General features: G+C 34.7%; 1 protein-coding gene and 1 pseudogene across 5 annotated transcripts in view; both read left to right on the top strand.

Moving 5' to 3' along the window:
• Window positions 1–20,552, top strand: part of LOC132179431 (uncharacterized) — a 53,739-nt gene extending 33,187 nt beyond the window's left edge. For 4 of the 5 annotated variants that reach the window (XM_088515944.1, XM_088515949.1, XM_088515942.1 and 1 more), the window contains 3 exons: window positions 19,334–19,429; window positions 20,089–20,155; window positions 20,485–20,552. In XM_088515944.1, coding sequence (XP_088372070.1) covers window positions 19,334–19,429; window positions 20,089–20,155; window positions 20,485–20,543 — 222 coding nt within the window. In that variant the 3' untranslated portion in view covers window positions 20,544–20,552. Of the gene's footprint in view, window positions 1–19,333; window positions 19,430–20,088; window positions 20,156–20,334 lie in introns of all 5 variants that reach the window. The other variant, XM_088515943.1, reaches the window with a different exon arrangement.
• LOC148586297 (uncharacterized) lies at window positions 7,382–8,447 on the top strand (annotated as a pseudogene).
• Window positions 20,553–20,987: the final 435 nt, after the last annotated feature.

Here is a 20,987-nt window from a genome sequence, read left to right as displayed (position 1 = left end):
TCACACGCACAAACAAATGCTGATTCTGGAATTTCATCAAACATTACGTACACATAGACTATAGGACTAAAACTGCACCTCATCATTCACTAATAGTAGATTCTCGCAGAAAAGCATCGAAAATACTTCTAAATAATCACAATCCTGCTGAGCAAGATTAATATAATGACATAAGAAACAAAACCCAGAAGTCCAATTTGAGTATTAAAAAAAAAAAAAAAAATCAACCGAAAACACAACGCGGGCATGAACAAACATTGAGCCAATCGATGAACAGGCATAACCCACATTACTTCAGATCTAAAACCCAAAGATGAGTTTTGTTATGTAACTTCTCCAGATCCTCAGACCTTGTTAGAGTTAGTCCACAGCAGATATAAATATGCAAGGATGTACACTCTGTTCCTCTAATGTTATGTATTTTCTATATTTTTTGGTGTTTATAAATTGGAATAATGGAATAGAATGAAAATGGTTGAATCTTGAATGGGCTGAAAATAACGAATTGTATTGAATGTAAATGGGCTATTCTAGATGCCCGGGTCTCCTCTTACACGCTAATGACTTTTGACTTATCTATTTCAATACCTCCCTTATGAGCTGGTCTTCCCTTTTATAAATTCTAAATAGTTATTGAATCCCTTTAACCACCATAACAGAAAGCCTATTACAACCCAGCCTATTTTAATGTCTATTTTATTTTCTTCATACTCTGCTATTATTATGATTGGTTTTCCAATTACACAACGTAGTCATGTAAACGCTATTATTTAAAACAAAATGCTGCAAATTTGAATATAAGACTATGACCCATCTTAAATTTTTAGTCTTCCGAGGATCAAGTACAATGATCTTTGAAAAAAAAAAGAAAAATTAGTACCCACTATGACCCATCTAATTTAATTTGACTTTATTCATGGAGACCCAACAAGTAGCTTCTACAAATTATTAGCATATTTTATAATGTCTACGAACACAAACCCTGCTAAACATACTCTAAATACTAAATTAACCACCTTTAGGTTTTGTGGTTGTGTGTGTAAGATCGAGAGCGAGAAAGAAGATTTCAGCAAATGGCATCACATGCAGCTCCCAAATAACCTTGAAAGTGATGGAAATTAAATGAGGAAGTTGGTTGCTGGCAGTGCAAAAAGCCAGTACTGGGAACTCACAGCCTACAAGTGCTGTGAACGCAATTTTTTCCTTCATGAATCATGCCTTGACCCTGTGCGATTATAGACTCTGTACGTGCTGCTCGTTGGCAAATTACGCATTCATTCTCACCGGGAATCCAAACCAGTTCACTTGCGAAGCGTGCGGTGGGAAAAACATTGACATTGCCTATCTATGTATACAGCAACTGTCGACTTTGGATTCACTCTAGTTGTGCTCATTTTATAGGCACCATCAAAATTAAAGGACATGCTCACTCCTTCACTTGTACCTTCTCTCTTAGTCAAATAAAAAAGTACAACTCTAAAGTCTATTTTGAAAATGTCGATATAAAGTATGCAGCTTATTGTTGTGATGATCACAAGTGTAACTACATTGTCCACATACGGTATGCATATATGATTATGAAGGTAAGTGAGACCAATGATTCCGTTGACTATGCTATTCATTTAGTTGCGGACAATGATCTAAAAGAGGATGAAAAATCTGTCCCTTAAGAGATCGAACATTCAAGTCATCTGATAATAACTAGCTTAAAAAATGCTTATTTTCAATATTAAAGTAAGTTTTATTATACTTTATTTTATACCAATTCTTTTATTGTAGATTTAGCTGTGAAATAATGTTTAATTATTAAATGTGAGCTTAAAATAATATTATAATACAAATTATTGCCTTTTGTAGGAAAAGAAAGAAATAAAAATAAAAGAGAAGCCAAATAAGAGCAAGCGAAGCCATATGCAATGAAAGAAAAGACAAAATAAGAAGAAGAAAAAAATTGTTCTAGAGGCTTAAGCCAAGCCAAGCCAAGCCAAAACAAAAACTCAAAAGAAATGAAAGGTGCTAACACGTGAAAAGATGGAGAACAATTGCGCAAGAAAAGTATCAAGTGGGCCATGCGTAAGCAAAGGAAGAGAAGAGACCCAAGTCAACAAAGGAGACCAAAAAGAAGAGAAAAATCCCAAGCAGAGAAGGATAGAGTATGTGGAAATAAGAAAAGAAGAAAAGGCGTTGAAAGCTTGACAAATCAAATTAAAATAAAAAAATAATAATAATAATTAAAAAATAAATAAAAAAATAAAAAGAAAAAAAGAAAAACCTTTTCCCTTAAGAAATTTGATCTAAAAGAGGATGAAAGACCAATCTCTCATAAGATCAAATATTCGATTCATTCACAATATAGTTTAATCCTAAAAAATGAAGAATTCTGAGATGTCAAGCATTGTGAATAGTGCATGCAATTTATAGTGGTGCCCTTGTTTTACAACTGTGCGCAGTGTAACTTCTCATTTCATACAAGATGTACTAAACTACCCTAAGAGGTTATGCGATAATTACATCACCAACACCCACTCATCTTAGATAATGTAAATTCCAATGTGCGATCGCTCTGTTGTTGGGCTTGCGATCGAACACAAGGTGGCTTCATTTATAAAAGTGTCAAGGATTCGTGTTACCTTGATGCTCAATGTATTTTAATTCCGGAAGTCTTTAAACATAAAGGTCACCAGCATAGCCTCATCCTTGGTAGATTTTATCAACCAGAGTGTAATGCTTGTCGCCAAAGACCTCTTGGTGCTAAGACATTTGACTGCACCACCATTGTGAGTTCCACTTGTGTATTAAAAATGTGCTACTCTTCCACTTGTAACTCGGCATAGATATGATACACATCTCTTATTTTTCACTTATGCTTTTGAAGATGATTTCAAAGAATATTATTGACAAATTTGAAAGGAAGAAAATAATGGAAAGCATTAGTTCTATTATTGTAAAAAATTTCTTTGAAAAACAAGGTTGGATTAATTAGATTTATTTATGTGAGAAAGACATGGAGGGAGAACCTTATTTTATAAAATTTAATTCAATATACATTCATTATTACTAAAACTCGTGCTGATATATACATATATAAAATATGTTATCTTGTCTGCTCTACTTGTCAGTGGTTTTCAAAAACACCATATCTTTATCTTGATCATTCTCTCGTCAACAAAAAAGTAGAACCCATGAAATAAAAAAAAATAAAAAAAAGTAAGATCTACCATCCCAACCTGTAACACCTTGCAAATTTAATAAAAAATATTTTATCAAATTATATTTTAAAAGTATGAATATTTAAATCTCTCTTGCTTCTTCTATTGTAATTTAATTTTTCTCGCAAACTTCAACATAATATATATCATACCCTATCATTATTTCAACAACAGGATGCATTGAGGAGTGCATTAGAGATACTTTGAGTATCAAACGAATCATGCATGCCCAAAAATATTAAATAGCCTATGAACATCTTAGCACAATCAGTCACAAGTTATTGTCCATACATGTCTAGCTAGGGTACCTATGTTTGGCACGTTGAACATCTCTTATCTCTCTGTTCAGGTATTTTCACAGTTGAGGGAATAATAGATTTATTCATCTATCACGGTCAACAAGTGATAAAGAAAAAAAATGTAAACTGGGAAATATAGCAAGGATATTAGTCTTCTGCAGGAGAAACTTGTGACTTATTTTTATTTTATTCTGTCAAATCCCCCACTTTTATTTTTATTTTATTCTGTCCACTCCGTTTCATTCCTTCATTCTGTGGATTTGATAAGAAACTTCTTAACGTCGTGACCATTATGGGTTCGGCAATATAATGTTATTGATAACAGAGGATGACAGTTCACTGAACCAAAGGCTCATTCACAAGTATTAATATCCTCAAAATAACTAGAAAGAAACAATGTGATAAGGAAAAAGATATAGCAAGTAAATAAAGAAGCATGTACAGATAAAAACAAAATCAGAAAAGCCAAAAAAAACAAAAAAAAAAAAGGGATGTAGAAACCTAGAAAATGACAATGCAAGAGAATAAATGAACATATACAAAATGAAAGAAAGTTTTGGAGACATACGAATAGAAAGAAGAAAGGAATAAATATGTGTTATGTGCTCACTTTCTCAAGCATGTAACTGGATAAATTTGAGTAAGTTCTTAGAGGCTTATTCCAAACAAAAGTTTGGGCATAAACTTCTTGATACCTTTATTCATCGACTCCATTCCTTTAAATAATCCAGCTTTTACAATAATTCCCCCAACTCATCTTCACAGGTTGATGAGTGACAGGTAGCTCAAGATAATAATAACACCATCTAATGAAAGATATAACAAGAATGGTTAAATAGCTTAAGCTATATTGAAATGTTGAGCTGCTGTTGCCTCTTCATAATAATATTCTTGCCCTTGCACTTACTTTCTTTGGCCATCACTATTAAAAATTAGAAATTTTGGAAGTGTAGCAAAGTTTTTGGTTTTTTTTTTCATCCATGAAATTAGAAGTTTTATCCTTTATAAGCCATCTCTATGATAGTTAGGCCTATTACTCAAGGATAATGAACTTCAATATTGGTGCTAACTTGGTGAGGCTTGCAATAGATATCTAAGATCACTAGAAAATAGAATGTGGTTAAACAAAAAGAATAAATGAGCACATATAAAAATAAAAGAAAAGGTGGAAGCAAAAAGAAGAAGATGCAAAGAAGAAGAAGAAAATAATAAAATAAGAGAAGAAAGGAGCATGTACAAAAAGAAATAACAGCTTTGTTTGTTAATGTGTTTTGGGAAGTTCTTTTGTTTTTAACTTGTAAAATAAATTAGAAAACTATTTTTGTATTTTTAATAGTGTTCTGTGTTTAAATTCTTTGTTAATGTTTTTATTATGAGAAAAGAAAACAAAAGACAAAAAATCTAACTAATGAACCCAAAGGTTTGAGGACAAAAGAAAGAGAAAAAAAAAAAAAAAAAGTAGGTTCATTATAACCCGTTTCTTTCATACTTTTGGGTGCATATCAAATTTTTGTTTTGCCAACGACAGTAGAAATTTCATCTTTTGTAATCCATCTAAACTTCCAAGAAATAAAGTTGTGGAGAAAATAGAAAAGATAGAGTATCAGAATCAAGGACTATGTATATAGAGAGAAAAAAAAAAAAAATTGATGAAGAAGAAAAGCAAAGAAGATTTGAAGACCAAGAAAAAGACAAATTCAAGAGAATAGAAGAACTTTCACCTAAAGAAAAAAATGTTTAGAGAGCAATTAAGGAAAAAAGAAAGGAATAATCATGTTCATTAATATAAATAATAATATCAATCACGGTTTTGAAAGCATAGCAATATTGTTTTATTTCTTCCACCAAATCATCCTTTGCAAACCATCTTTGTGATTTCTCTTACCAAAGGAGAAAAAAAGGTTTGTGTGAAAATTTAAGGAGAAAGAAGGCACTACAAGCTTGAAGTTGTATAATGTAAGGTGCTACACTCTCTCTCTCTCTCTCTCCCTCTCTCATTCCTTTCATTGGTTAGGCTTTTTTCTATTGCAATTATGTTTGTAGTGATATTAAAAATGTATTTCAAAGATTTCAAATATTTAAAATTGAAAAACACTATGCCAACTCCAAAAACTTGTTTATCACAATTTATGCGGAATTAATATTATGTAGCAATAAACAATTCAATCACCCAAAATATATAAAGCAATAAAGAGGCAGACACAGATATTTTGGTTACGAAGAGGAAACCTTTTAGAAACCGATCTAAGAGTAAAACCTCTCCGGGGCAACCAAACCCAGGAAATCACTATCAAAAGATTATCCAGAGATTACAGACATTAGGAACACTTACAACCCTTTGCAAGACCTTGGCTCTGTAAGATCGACAAGCCTACAACTCGTCTCCTTGCTCACAATCTTCTTCAACGTGATTCTTCTTTACCGGACCCTTCCGATAGACTTCTCAATCGTAGATTTATCAAAAGAATGACTAAAACTCTAAGAGATTCAATTTAACGCTCACCACATATGATCTCTTTTAGCACAGCCTCCGACGAACTCTCTGGGGGTGAAAATTCGTACTTCTCTCTTCTATAATGATGTATATATACCCCCGACAAAACCCTAGACCTAACCCACTTAAAATCACGTTTTTGGGCCTAAAACTTACGGGGTGTCCGGACATGTTAATGGCGGTCCGGACACGGCTTTGCGGAGCAAGATTTTAGTTTCTGGAATGAGGTCCGGACCCGGGGAATTGCGGTCCAGACCCGGCCTGTCCAGTCTTGATCAACAGCTCCGATCGATGGGCGTTTGTGGTCCGATTGAGCTAAAATTTTGCAGAGACGTTCATAACACATGAATCTACATTATGAACGGTGGAGATTGGATTCTGAGCATTCTATATCAGTGTTTGAGCCCGTGAACATTAGCATCTGCATTTTGAAACTGAATTAAGCCAACACAAGAACTAACAAAAATGTATTTAAAAGTTGTTAATTTTTATGGTATTTTTATAGTACCTGTTATTTCAAGTTTTCCTTTCAGCCATAGATCTACTCAACATGAAACCATGTTTGTAAAGTTGGAAGTTGTTTCTTCCGGAAGGAAACCAATCAAGAGTTATAAGATAGAAAAATAGATTAATCCAGCCAAAATCAAATTTACAAGGATAAGCTAAAAGACAATTTCCTTGTTATAAGATTAATCCACCAAAAAATGACCATGATAATCTCCTTTGGTCAGAAATTTTTTCCAAACCAGTCTGGAGGAAATATCCTCCAACCCATTTAAAATAGTGCCATGTGTCTATAAACATTTAAAAAAACACATTAAATTTAATCTAAGTTAGTAAACTGCTATTGATGACTTTAAAAATTTAATGTGTCTTTTAAATGTTTATAGACACATGACACTATTTTAAATGGGCTTAAAGATATTTCCTCCATACTGGTTTGGAGGAAATTTCTGTCCATCTCCTTTAATAACAACCATATGTATATACCCTTACAAAAGGAAAATAAGATCCTTTTGAAATCACTTAAATAATTGCAGTAGCTTGGATTCGATCTTAAATCACGTATTACTTGGAACTAATCTTTCCTTAGTCAAATTTACGTAAATGCCATCTTAATTTTTCAGTCTTCAAGGGGATATATATATATATATATAAAGGTTTGTTAATTAATTAAAATATTATATATTAATCTAATTTGACATCATTCATGAAGACTGAAGACCCAACAAATGCTCTATGTATCATCATCCTATCACAATATATATATATATATATATATATATATATATATATATATATATATATATCTGAATGCTAATTAACCACCCTTTGGCTTTTGTGCCTCTGTGACTGTGTATTAATTAGCAGAGAGTAAGATGGCGGCCGGTGAGATTTGGCATCATTTGCAGCTCATAGATAACCTGGAAAGTTATAGAAACTGCTGGCTGTGCGGAAAGTCAGTATTGGGAAGTCGCGGCTACAATTGCGGGGAGTATTGCGATTTTATCATTCATGAATCATGCCCTGAGACAACAAATCGCAAGATATGGATAGAGGCCAGACATGATTTGAGCGAGAACCATCACTTGATATCCATGAAAGAGGTGGCGAAGAATGGAGATGAGAAGAAAGTAGTAGTTTGCTCATTGTACAAGCAACCGGTATCATCTTTGTTAGTGTTAGGTAACAACAACATTACCTTTTACAAATGCTACTTCCCCAACTGCACCTTCCTCCTTCATGAACCATGTGCACAATTACCCATCGAAACAACACACCCTCTCCACTTCTCAAACCACAACCTTTATCTCATACCGCCAACAGAGATTCAATATTGTTGCGGTGCTTGCGGTAAAGTTTTCAGTGGACGCTTCTTACAAATGTAGCACATGTGATTATAGGCTCCATGTTACATGTGCTTCTCGTTGGCGAAATATTAGTGCTGACAAATGTAACCCACACGCATTCATCCCCACTCGAGACCCAATTGAGTTCACTTGCCAAGTGTGTGGTGTAAAATGCAGTGGCATTGCATGTCTATGTAATAGCTGTCTACTTCTAATTCACTCTCACTGTGGTAAATTTCTAGGCACCATCAAAATTAGAGGACATGGTCACTCCCTCACTTGCACATTTTCTCTTAGTCAAGTCAAAAAGCACAAGTGTGAAGTCTGTCAAGAAGAGGTGGATACAAAGTATGCAGCTTACTATTGTGATGATCAGAATTGTGACTACATTGCCCACTTACGGTGTGGATATTGGATTAGGAAGGAGGGTGAGGCCTGTGATTTTGTTGACTATGCTACTCATTTGGTCGAGGGCAATGATCTAACAGAGGATGAAAAAGCTGCCCTTCAGGAGATTGAACATTCGAGTCATGCACAACATAAATTAATACTTAAAAATGAAGAGTTCGTTGTGAGGGGTGCATGCAATTTATAGTGTTGTCCCCATTTTACGGCTGTGTGCAGTGCAAGTTTTTCCTCCATATAAGATGTACTAAACTACCCCAAGAGGTTATGCGACCATTTCATCACCGACACCTGCTCAGCCTACATAATGTAAATTACAATGTGCAATCGTTCAAGTGTTATGCTTGCGAGCGAACTAGATGTGGCTTCAGCTACAAATGTGTCAAGAATTCGTGTCGCAATAAATTGATGCTCAGTGTATTTTAATTCCAGAAGCCTTTAAACATAAAGGCCACCAGCACTACCTCTTCCTTGGTAAATTTGGTCAATCAAAGTGTAATGCTTGTAGTCAAAGACCTTATGGCACTCAAACATTTGATTGCACTACTTGTGGGTTCTGCTTGTGCATTAAATGTGCTACTCTTCCACTAGTAACTAGGCATAGATATGACACACATCTCCTATATCTCACTTATGCAGCTAAAGATGATTCCAGAGAATATTATTGTCAAATTTGCGGAAAAAAAAAAAATGGATGAAAAACTTTGGTTCTATTACTGTAAAAATTGTGATTTCGCTGCTCATCCTCAATGTATTCTTAGAAGAACTTAGTTGGACTAGTTACATTTGTTTATGTGACAGAAATGTGGAGGGAGAACAATTGTATACAATTTAATTTAATATACATGAAGGGAGAATCTTTTTTCTTGTGAATGTAAAATATTTTGATATTTTGAATGTAAAAATAATGTAAAATGTAAACCCTAAAATATTTTGATATTTTGAATTCTCAATGTCATGCACGGCTACATGAGAGGGTGAAAAAAAAAGAAAAAAAAAAAAAAAAAAAAAAAAGCGTCTTCCAGAAAAAAAAAAAAAAAAAAAAAAAAAAAAAAAAAAAGTTATATAGAAATAGGGAAGGACCTAAAAATAAAACTATGCAAGCCCAATTAATTATAATTTACTCAACTTAAACCTCTCCTTGAGATATTCATAATTGAATGAGGTATTTTGATTTTACGTTCACCTTATCCATCTTTTATCTTTGAGTACTCAATCACATGATCATCCACAATACTTGTATTAAAAATAAAATCTTTTAAGAGTACTAATTTTAGTAACCACTTAACTAAAATTCTTAGGCATGGACTTAAACGATCAATTCTAGTAAATTATCTCAAGGAGATATTTATATTTCCTACGAAGAATATCTCAGTGCAACAACCAAAAATACAAGGTATGGATCTCAATTGGTGATGAGTGCTAAATATTATATATTTTGGCCTCTTAACTTGTATTTGTTAAGTCCTTAACTTTGTTATTTTCTGATATTTTTGTTAGTTTTAGTATCTTAGTGCTTTGCAGATTGTTAAGAGAGAACTGCGGGTTGAAGGGGAAAATTACGAAGAAATTGAAGGTTTTTGGAACTGCGCTCGAGCGCAAGAGGACAATGATCGAGCGCACGTCTATGTCAGCTCTAAGCGCAGTGCTTAAGTGCTACACCGCAGACGCCTTGAAGACCTGAGTGCGCTCAAGCGCACTCACGCTGAAATGGAAGCGCTGAAGCCCTAATTTTTTAGTATATAATGCATTCTTTTCTATTATAAACACATTGGGAGGTGCCATTTACAGCCGTTTTTCGACTTGTTGTCGTTCTTACGCTCTGTCTACGTTTCTCTTCTTAAGTTTTTGGTTTTTGGTTTTTTTTTTTTTTTTTTTATGATTTTAATTCATTTTAATATGAGTTTTGTAATCATAAGAGGCTAAAACCTTCAACTAAGGTTAAAGATGACACCTTGCCATTGGTAAAAAAATTACGTTCTTGTCGTTTTATGTATACAATTCGATGTCTGATCAAATTGTTGTTCAAATTTAATTCAATTGCTTGATTAATTTCATTTGATTGAATGTTGTGTCTTTTATTCATACAAAGTTTTATATTCGTTGTGTTTCATTCATGGATACATTGAATGATTCGATTGAGAACTTATATCCATTGTGATTCGTCTATCAAATGGATATAGTGGATGATTTGATCTCAATTGGATATTCGTTGTGATTGGTTTAACAGTTAGATTCATCGAATGATTTAATATACATGTCTACAAATTTGAACAATGTATAAAACTTATTGTTTGTCGGTTGTATGTATAAAATGCAAGAATGTGTTGTTTGATTTGGTGAGGTGGATTCGAAAAACCTTAATGTTTTTCCATTAATTGTTTTTAATTATTTTAATTAGTTTATTTTATTTTGCACGACATAATTCAAAATCGCAGAACTAGGTTAAAATAGAGTTAGTTTAAATAGAAATTAATTTTTGCAACACAACTCCCTGTGGTTCGACCTCGCACTTGCACAATCTACACTACACACGACTCATGCGCTTGCGAGTTATTAAATTTGCACACATCGATTGGTAAATCAAAGTGATTATTATTTCATTTCTGAGTCTACTGTTCCCTCAAGATTAATAGTATTTTCAATTAGTAGATGAAACATATTCAGGTGACAGCAATTTGTAGTACACATTCTTATGGTGGTTCACTTCAATGCTTTCTAAATGCGTCAACATATATATGAAATAGAAGAATCACTTTCAAAAAAATGCTGAATTTTATCATTGACTATCAACTCAAATTTACAAGTTATAAGCGGCTTGTGATTTAAATCGTTTTACATTAATCATACTCAATGCCGTCGAATCCATCTCATGAATGACAATTTCCCCAACAAAATAAGTCTAAAAAACAGAAGGATTTATATACAAATCAAATCAAATTCAAAATGATTCATAGGGCACCAACCCTAACATTAATCCTAACAACATCATGCATACTCAAGATCATCCCTAGTGGCCACTAAATGTTGTTGAACAAAAAAGAACAAAAAAATGGATGAGAAAATTAACATATATAATACATTAAGTTGAGATTAAAAATAATTAGAATGAAATACAAGTGCTCACAAGATGAAAATGATAACAATAAAATTCAATGAAATAAGATAACACCACCATAATTTTAATTAAACAAACATTAAATTAATAAATAAATAAATAATGAAAGGCATCGAGCCCCACAAAGGCAAGCCCATTTGCCTTGACAAAGTTAATCAGTTAACAATATTTTTAAGGGAGACGCAATTTTGGCGTGTCAAATTTGAAAGAACATTTTCCTAGGAAGCAACAAAAACTATAACAATGTGATAATAAAAGGGGAGGATAAGGATAGCTAGCCTCAACAAGCTTTTATTTAAGTTAGAACACAAATTGAATCTCATTAATTTAAAAACAAAACCTAAAATCCAACTTTATATCGACAACAAAGTAGCAAACAAAACAATCATCTAATTTCAGCGTCTTGTTAGATTCTTCAATGTAATATCTCCTCTTCTAGACATATCTATCTCGAAGAGAAACAATTAGTTAACAGCAGAAATGCCAAAAATGAGAAGGTGAAATTGGATTTGAGAAACAAGATGGATATCATCGCCTAGGAAGAAAATTAGTACAAAGAAACAACTCACAACTATTTACTCTCAATAGGAACCTAAAGTCCTCCCTGATTAATAGAGATACTAGAAAGCTTCAACCTAATGGCTTCAAACTCTGCCTTTTTTCTCTCTTCATTGGTCAACCACAAAGACAAGTAACGATCTATTAAGTCCTTGTTACAACTTGTGAGGGAGCCCCCTTTAAAAATCTGGGTCCTCCCAATTCTTGTACTCTTTGCTAGATTCGAATCTGAAGGCTCCTTGGCATAACTCTCTAAAATGTCCCATATGGCACGACACTAGATTGGTCGAGCTATGTTCAGGAACTCATGAGCAACCAATACTAGAAGGTTCACACCTCCCAGTTGTAACGGCCCGAAAATTAATTAATTAGTAATTAACTCCACGATTCCTCTCTCAGCCTTATCTCTCGCGGGACAAGACTTAGGGATCTCTACTCCTCAAAAAGAGAAGATACTAAGTAACGGAAAGTATTAAAATTCTATAAACATAATCATTATAACTAGAGCATCTACCAAGGAACATCAAATTAGCTGAAATTACGCTATACAAGTCATCTTTACAAGGGATCTATGTTATACCTTAATATGCAAGCATACATCAAAGTTTCTAGGTCTACAGCATAACTCAAAAGTAATAGTTACCATGATTATCCGCCTAAGCTTGCAATAAGTCCTCAAGCATCTTCCGGATCGAATCCTCTACAATAACCGGATGCTTCGCGGTATCCATCTTCTGCTAAACCATCTATAACCGCATAGTTGTACATATGGAGAAAAAAAGGAAAATAATACAAGGGTAAGTCCGACGACTTAGTGAGTATAAATGCACATGACGTACCCGTCATTAAATGGTGAACTCAGTTGTTTATAAAGCACATACAACATTACGAGATGACAGTTTATCAAGAATGCAATATAGCTATAATATATGCTTATAACATAGGAATCATGCTATAGTTCAACAGTATGGTCTACCCGAGATATTACCCCTTCTCAGTAGGGTTGGCGCTGTCCCGAGGGACCTGTAATACAACATTGGTGTCCCGGATATTGTACACTACCGTCCATCCCATTAGTTGCAGGACGGAGTCCGACCTCGGGTAGTCCACACCACTAATGATGTCCGTCCTACAATGACCACCCATTTGAAAATGGCTGCATTGGTCACGAAACCATTGAATCCAAAGCCCACACACACACACATTGACCATAAAGTTAACCTGTATAGTAAGCCCATGGCCGTTATCTCGCATATACTGGTGTACCATATCATACGATGCAATTAATCTTATCAGTATTTTATATGCATTGTTTTACAAAGCTCATCATTATCTTATTAATCAACATACGTTTTCGCGAAAGGGAGTTTAGAGTCGTTCCAAAATGTATTTAATGAGAGTTACAAAATATGCATGTTTGATATATATAAAATAGATGTGCAATGCGCGAAAAGTAACAACAAGCATCCATGCGAGTTCGTACTCACCCAGGTCTTAAGGCTCTTCCATAAAATTCCCTTTAGGCTCCATAACCTCGAATACTAAGAAAAAACCTATCATTAGTTCTAAATCCAACTAAAACGAACATAGAACATTAAAACAGAGGTTACCAGACGACTGGCCAAAGTGGTGTTTCCTAGAACGCTTCTGACTGTACGTCTGGGTCCGTGGCCGTACGTCCGCCCAGAAGGCGCATACATCTGGTCTTGTGGCCGTACATCCGCCCAGAAGGTTCAAGTAGAACCTCGTTTGGTTCAACCATTCTCCTATCCTCCCAAACTAGTTCTAAAGCTACCAAAAGGATTCTTAGGACCTCCTTTCTCAAAACAATACTTCCATGCAAAAGGAAATATGCCCAATAAGAATTAAACACTAACCCATGCTTAAACCTAGATTAAGGACAACAACATAACTAGAAGCTACAAACTACCAACTAAGTTAACTATGAAAAATAATAAACCCTAGACTAAACCCTAGAACATATAAGGCAACATAATAAACTAGAATAATAATATAAAATATTCCAACACTAAGAGATACAACTTCTTTACTTATTAAAAAAAAAAAAAAGGAATACGAAGAAAGATAGGCAGCATCTACGAAAAGAAAATCAAAATTACACAGCTTTTGCCAAGCAACTACTAAGAACAACAAGTACACGCACGCACGCACACACATATGTATGTATTTATGTATGTATGTGTATGTATGCATGCATACATATGCCTCCTAACCCAGGAACTCTAGAGAAATTACCTAGGGGAAAATATTGTATTGATTTCAACACCTGGAATTATGTTGATGTCAAATCTTTGAGCAACTTCTAGAGCCTCGGGGATCCCTAAAAAACATTTATTAATTAAATTGCAATACATCTTATGCCGTATTCAAGAATCTAAATATGAGAATAGGAAAGCAAATGAAACCATATCCTCAAAGCCATATCTCTTTGTTGCTTTTCGATCACATTTCTCTTTTCCTCTTGCTATAGAATAAGACTCTTCCCGGTGCTGTGAGTCTCTTGAAGATTCTCCATCATCACATTCATCCGTGAGTGAACACTGTAAATCAAGTTCCACCTCCACGAATTGTTTCTCTTTCTGCACTGTACTTTCAGAAAGATCATCTAAGTTACCAAAACCTTTTCGGTTCCTGCTCTGTAACTTCATTTTCTATACTTGACCCATCCTTGTACATAGCACACTCATTAAAAGTCACATTCCGACTTCTAATGATTTTCTGATTTTGATCATCCCAAAATTGATAACTGAAGGCCTCATCTCCATATCCAATGAAGTAATACTTACTAGATTTACCATCTAGTTTACTCTGAGCATCAGACTCAACATGGACATACGAAGCACAACCAAAAAATTTCACATGTGAAAGATTTACCTTTTTTTTTCTCTCCAAACTTCTCCTGGTAGTCTATGGCTCAGGGGAATGAAAGGCCCCCTATTTATCAGGTATAGCACTGCATCAGCCCAAAAAGTCTTTCGTAACGCAAAATGCATCATACTCCTAGCACGCTCATTGAGGGTCATGTTCATGCGCTCACCCACACCATTCTGCTATGGTGTTCCCGGGATAGTTTTCTCCATTCTAATCCCATTCACTGCACAAAACTATTTAAACACTCTATCTTCGTATTCTCGTCGCTTGTCTGATCACAAATACTTGAGCTTCAAGCCAGTTTCAGTCTCAACCATGGCCTTCCATTTCTTAAAAGTCTCAAATACATCAAATTTGCTTTTCAAGAAATAAGCCCATACCTTCCTGCTTGAGTCATCAATAAATGTTATGTAATACCGCGAGCCTCCAAGAGATGCCACTGGTGCGGGACCCCATAAATCTAGGTGTACCAGCTCCAGCTTTCCAAGCTTAGGTGCTTTGTCAACTTTCACGAAACTCACCTTCTTCTGCTTCCCTAGGATGCAGCTTTCACACAAATCAGACTCAACTGACTTCAACTCCGGTAGTTTCCCCTTTGACATAAGTACCTTCATCCCTTTCTCGTTCATGTGCCCAAGCCTTATGTGCCATAGTTTTTAGTCAGCACCCGTATCTGCAACAGCAATTGTATCCTTGCTATTCGTGGTCATATAGAGAGTATCTGTCTTATAATCACGAGCCAAAATTCTGGCTCCCTTGCTCACCTTCCACTTTTCATTGTGTAAATGAATTGAATGCCCTTCCTCATCAAGCTGTCCCACTGAAATCAGATTCTTCTTCAGCTTTGGAACATGCCTGACCTTTTACAGCTTCCATACCGAGTTAATGTGAACTCTAATGCGAACATCGCCTAGACCCACAACATCTAACGCCATTCCATCAACCAAATACACTTTCCCAGAATCTCCAGCTACATAATTGTCGAAAACTTCTTGGATCAGTGTGGTATGAAAAGAAGCTCATGAGTCCAAGACCCAAGAATCAAGAGGACTCTCAACAGATAGAAGTAGGGCATCGTGCAATTCTTTTGTTACCACAACATTTGCAGTGTCGTTGTCAGTCTTCTTCTTTAGCTCTCTACAATTCTTCTTGAAGTGGCTTGTCTTGCCATAGTTCCAACACTTATGTTGTTGTTCGAATCTGGATTTACTTCTCTCTTTTCTAGAATTTGATCTGCCTTGACCAGAGTTTCTGTCTTGTCCTCTGCCCCAAGTCTTGAGGTTTAAAGCAACACCAGAACAAGAGGCTTCACACGCATCTCTTCTGCGAACCTCTTCACTAAGAATCAAATCTCTGACGTCTTCATAGCTTAATTTACTCTTTCCTATAGAGATACTCACAGCCATCCTCACGGCTTCCCAGCTATTTGGCGAAAAAGCCAAGACGATCAATGCGTGAACCTCATCATCAAAATCAATTTCCACCGAGGACAATTGATTTGTGATAGTGTTGAACTCATTGAGATGTTGTGCCACCGAAGCCCCTTCCGCCATCTTTAGGTTGAACAATTTCTTCATCAGGTGCACCTTGTTGTTAGCCGACGGCTTCTCATACATGCTTGACAAAGCTGCCATTAGACCTGCTGTGGTCTTCTCCTTTACAACGTTGTGCGCAACTGATTTTGACAGTGATAACTTGATAACTGCCAGGGCTTTACGATCAAGAGCCCACTCGCTATCATACATGTAGTCAGGTTGTTCTCCCAAAAGAGGTTGATAGAGGTCGTTCCCATAAAGAATATCTTCAATCTGCACCTTCCAGTACCCAAAATTTGTGCCGTTGAATTTTTCGATTCCTATCTTTCCTTCTTCTATTGCCATCGCTCCCACTCAAACCAAAAACTTTGATACCAGTTGTTAGGAAATTAATCCTATTTCCCAAAACCCGTCAGATGTGAAAAATAAGAAGAATGCAAAATAACAAAGTTTAGGCAATTAACACACGGCACCAAGATTTAAGTGGTTCGACTTAATAAGCCTACATCCACTGGCGGAGACGACCTGAAGAAAAATCCACTATCAAAAGATGGAGTACAAAAATAGTAGAGAAAAAAATCACTCAGATCTCAAAGCCCCAATACATCCAAATCTCACTATCACACAAGAGAGATTATTCTCAAAATAGAATACAAAAGACAGATGTACAAACTATTCTTTTGCTGGAACTGATAGTGGCTGATCTTTATTTTCTTCTCTCACTCCGCAACACTTTTTTTTCTTCTAATCACTTGTTTTTGGCTCCTCCAAAAAACAGCAAGAAGAAAAACACCTTGTGCAGCACTCCCACTTTGTGCTTGCTGCCTTGCACACTTTTGATATCTCTCTCACGTTTTGTCCCACTCTAATTGAAGCTATTCAGCTTGTGGCACTAACACAAAAGACTAAACATGCCTTTAAATAGTGCTCCTAAGTCGGTCAAGTAAATCCTAGTACAAGTAGATCTCCAAAACCAAATACAAGACAAACTAGGAAAAAAAAAACCAAATATGAGTCAAACTTAGAGTGAGATCTCCAAAACCCACAAAGAGAAGAAAAAACCAATGGGGCCCGCACATATTGATGACAGGTTGAAAGTCACAACGCTAACATTTTTTAACCCTTATCTATCCCAGTACACTTAGCCATTGGAAATAGATGATTGGACTATTCATAAATAGATTCAAAAATGTGATAATATATGTTAACAATTACTAACGAGACTTTTGGCTTTGATACTATGTATGTTAAAATTACCAATTATCCCATAAGCTTAAGTTTATAGAAAGAAGTAACTTTAACAAAGAGACCGACCATAAGGTTACAACCCGATCGACTTATATGTTTTTACTTTGGCATCACCATACCACTAGAGGTCTATTTTTGGCTATGGACTTCTCCTTATCTTAAAGAAATCAATTATTATACGCTCCTTCTACCATGTAAGATACTATTACACCTTAACGTTGATTTTTCTTTCTTTTTTTTTTTTTTTTTTTAATTTGTTGGAGCAAATACAAACAATAGGGAATCCATCCGACTATATTGATCCTAATACCACTTGACAAATCCTTGAAATGTTATGTAATTTTAAATGTGCTCACTAATTCTAGAGGTCCTTTCTTAGCAAGCATAAAGATACAATTAAATGACAAATGGCTTTCACTTAAAGTAGTGCTTCCCCAAAGAGATTGATTTGCTTCCTTTTACCTCATAATAATTAACTTTTGCCAAAGCTTCCTTCCCGTAAATAATTTTGTATATAGACTAAAAGTTTGTTTGAGATTGCGTTTGATAAACAGAGTTTTTAAGTTAAAAAGCACTTTTTGACAAAAGTATCATTTTAAAGCTTTGCCCAAAGTGTTTTTTTAATCATTTTTAGGCTTTTTGAACCCTTAAAAGCGCTTTTAATTTTTTTACTAAATCAATACTTAATTTTTACTTTTAATTTTTAATTTTTTTAATGCCTATTCCAGTTGGCTAGTTAAACTCTAAATAAGCTCATGAAGCAATTTTCCTGAACTTCAAAAATGTGTGATGACTCATAACTTGTGTGGGGTGTACTTCACTTTTAGTGTCATCTAAAGGCTGCGAGAAGGTTTTATCCAAAAGATAAAAGGAAAGGAAGGTGAAGGATTTAATATTCATGGATCGATTGAAGTAAATAAAGTTGCTGGAATGTTTGATTTTGCACTTGCAAAAAGCTTTCAGCTGCCAAATGTGAAAGATTAAGGAGAAGCTCTGTTTTGGTTGCTTGCCAAGAACAGAGTGGTAAGCATCTATTAAATAGTCTTTTCTAGTTTCTTTTTTTTTAGATAAGTAAGCAACCCTTAAATCAAAATTTGTTCGATGTAATTAATATGTTATTTACATTTTTCACTTCTCAACGCCTTGTAGGGTGTAATGGGTACATGAAACACCAAATGGTGAATGATATTTTCCTATTTATAGAAATTTCTTTTTTTCGTTTATTAATTTTGATGTTTATATTGTGGTTGAAAACTAAGCAGTACGATATAAATTTAATATTTGAATTAAATGCAAGAACAAACAATCAATATCGGAAAGATTTATGATGATTGTAGATCTTGGGCTGCTGTAACCCATTGTATCTAAGTTGTCTATGGAGGTTTTTATAAAATCATCATGTGCTTAACTCATTTAAGGAATAGTGTTGTTTTATCAGATCAGAATCATATATATATATTGATGACGAGGAACCATTGTGGTAGTCTTGAACATCTAGTTGAAGAATTTTGGTCTTTTATGTTTTGTGACTGTTGTTTCGAAATCAGCAGGGATCTTTATGATTTTCTTATAAATTTGTCAGGTGGTCCCTACTATATACACTGACATTAGAGGCCGTATGATCCAGTCAAAACAGGTAAATTGAAGATGACAAAATCTTATTCTTTTATTTGATTGATTAGATCTACTATATGCCTGAGATGCACCATCAATGGTTTTGTGCAGTATTCCGTGACACAGCATTTTTGGAGTTCCGAATGGGGTTACTTTTTTCAGTCTCTGCCTGGAATTTTCTTCTTTTATGACATTTCTCCAGTTAAGGTTCGTATATTTGTTCACAGCTAATAGGGTATTTGAAAGTGTGATTTTGGAGTCTGTCATGATTATTGGGGTGGTTTAGGTGTCATTGATGAAAGATTATGTTTCTTTTTCCATTTTCACATGTTTAGTTTTGTTTCCTTTCGAAAGAAAAATTATAAATGCACATTATCATAGCTGCATCTCCACGCATGAGATAGTCAAACATGGATAAGGACCTACAAGGAGAAAAATCTGTGGATTCAGGAAAACTGAGGTACATTAAGTGTTACGAACTTAAGTTCGTAATGGGATAAATTAGGTTCTCAGGGAACCTAAACCTTTTAAATATAAGGTTTTAGATTACTACTTTTCATGCCTTCATTCATAGCATAACACCTTTAAATGGAGGGGGCGGAGTCAACAACTCTTATTAGAATAATATCATAACCTAATAAGTCTAGAGTTAGCCGACTAATGCTAATATAATATAAACCTAATACGACATGCCTAATATGGAAAGGCCCGTAACATTGAGATATATATAGTGTACTCCAACAAGCCAAACATGGAAGTAATCATACAATTGCACAAGAGGCTATTATTATGTTACTAAGATAAACTCGAAAATCAGATGCATCATAATATTCCAGATCATCTTTTACGTACGTTTTATATTGCAGGTGACTTTCAAGGAGGAGCATGTTCCTTTTTTACACTTTTTGACCAATATTTCTGCAATAATTGGAGGTACTGTTCTCTCTCTCTCTCTCCCCCCTCCTTTTTACCTAGACATAAGCATGCATACATTTCATCCAAGTATTTCGTTTAAGAAAAATATGAAGGGTTCTCTCTTCTAGTAGTGGAGATTTATGTTTCTACATACCAGATGCTTTGCCTGGATGCTGGTTTATTATCTCTTTGTTTAGGTATTTTCACAGTTGCGGGAATAATAGATTCATTCATCTATCATGCATAGTCAAAAAGTGATCAAGAAAAAAAATGTAAACTGGCAAATATAGCCAATATTGTCGCCATTCTGCAATTGTTGCTCCAATATTCTGGTTGATTTTGTGCAGGAGAAAATTGTTGGGTAGGGAAATCATTGAATCATTTTCTTATGAGGATTATTAATTGAAGTTGTAATTATATATTAAGATCATGTGACTTATTTCTTCGCGGAATGATTTGTGTCAAAATTCTTATTTCATTTTGTCAAATCGCTCACTTTGATTTTCCCCTTCAATTCATTCATTCGTAGATCCACTTGCCAATTGGTTTTTCATGAAACTTTGGACGGGATTGTGAATCTGATGCATATATATGTCCAGTGAAGAAAACCCAACTTATAATATCTAAATGTTGCTAATTGAAACAATAAGAGGCCTGCTGAGATCAAATTTTGATTGCACCCAGTTTTTAATGTGCAAAGCCTAATCTGTTTATGTTGGCTTTCAATTTCTTCCAACCCCATCCCATTCCTTCATTCTGTAGATTTGATAAGAAGCTTCTTTCACGCACCATTATGACAGAAGATAACAGAAGATTACAATGCATTGAACTAAAGAAAGGCTCATTCAAT

The sequence above is a fragment of the Corylus avellana genome, chromosome 4 (assembly GCF_965113065.1).
Source record: "Corylus avellana chromosome 4, dhCorAvel1.hap1.2, whole genome shotgun sequence".
Lineage (NCBI taxonomy): Eukaryota > Viridiplantae > Streptophyta > Magnoliopsida > Fagales > Betulaceae > Corylus > Corylus avellana.
Note: the sequence above shows the minus strand (reverse complement) of the source record. Positions and strands in the feature narration are given on the sequence as shown.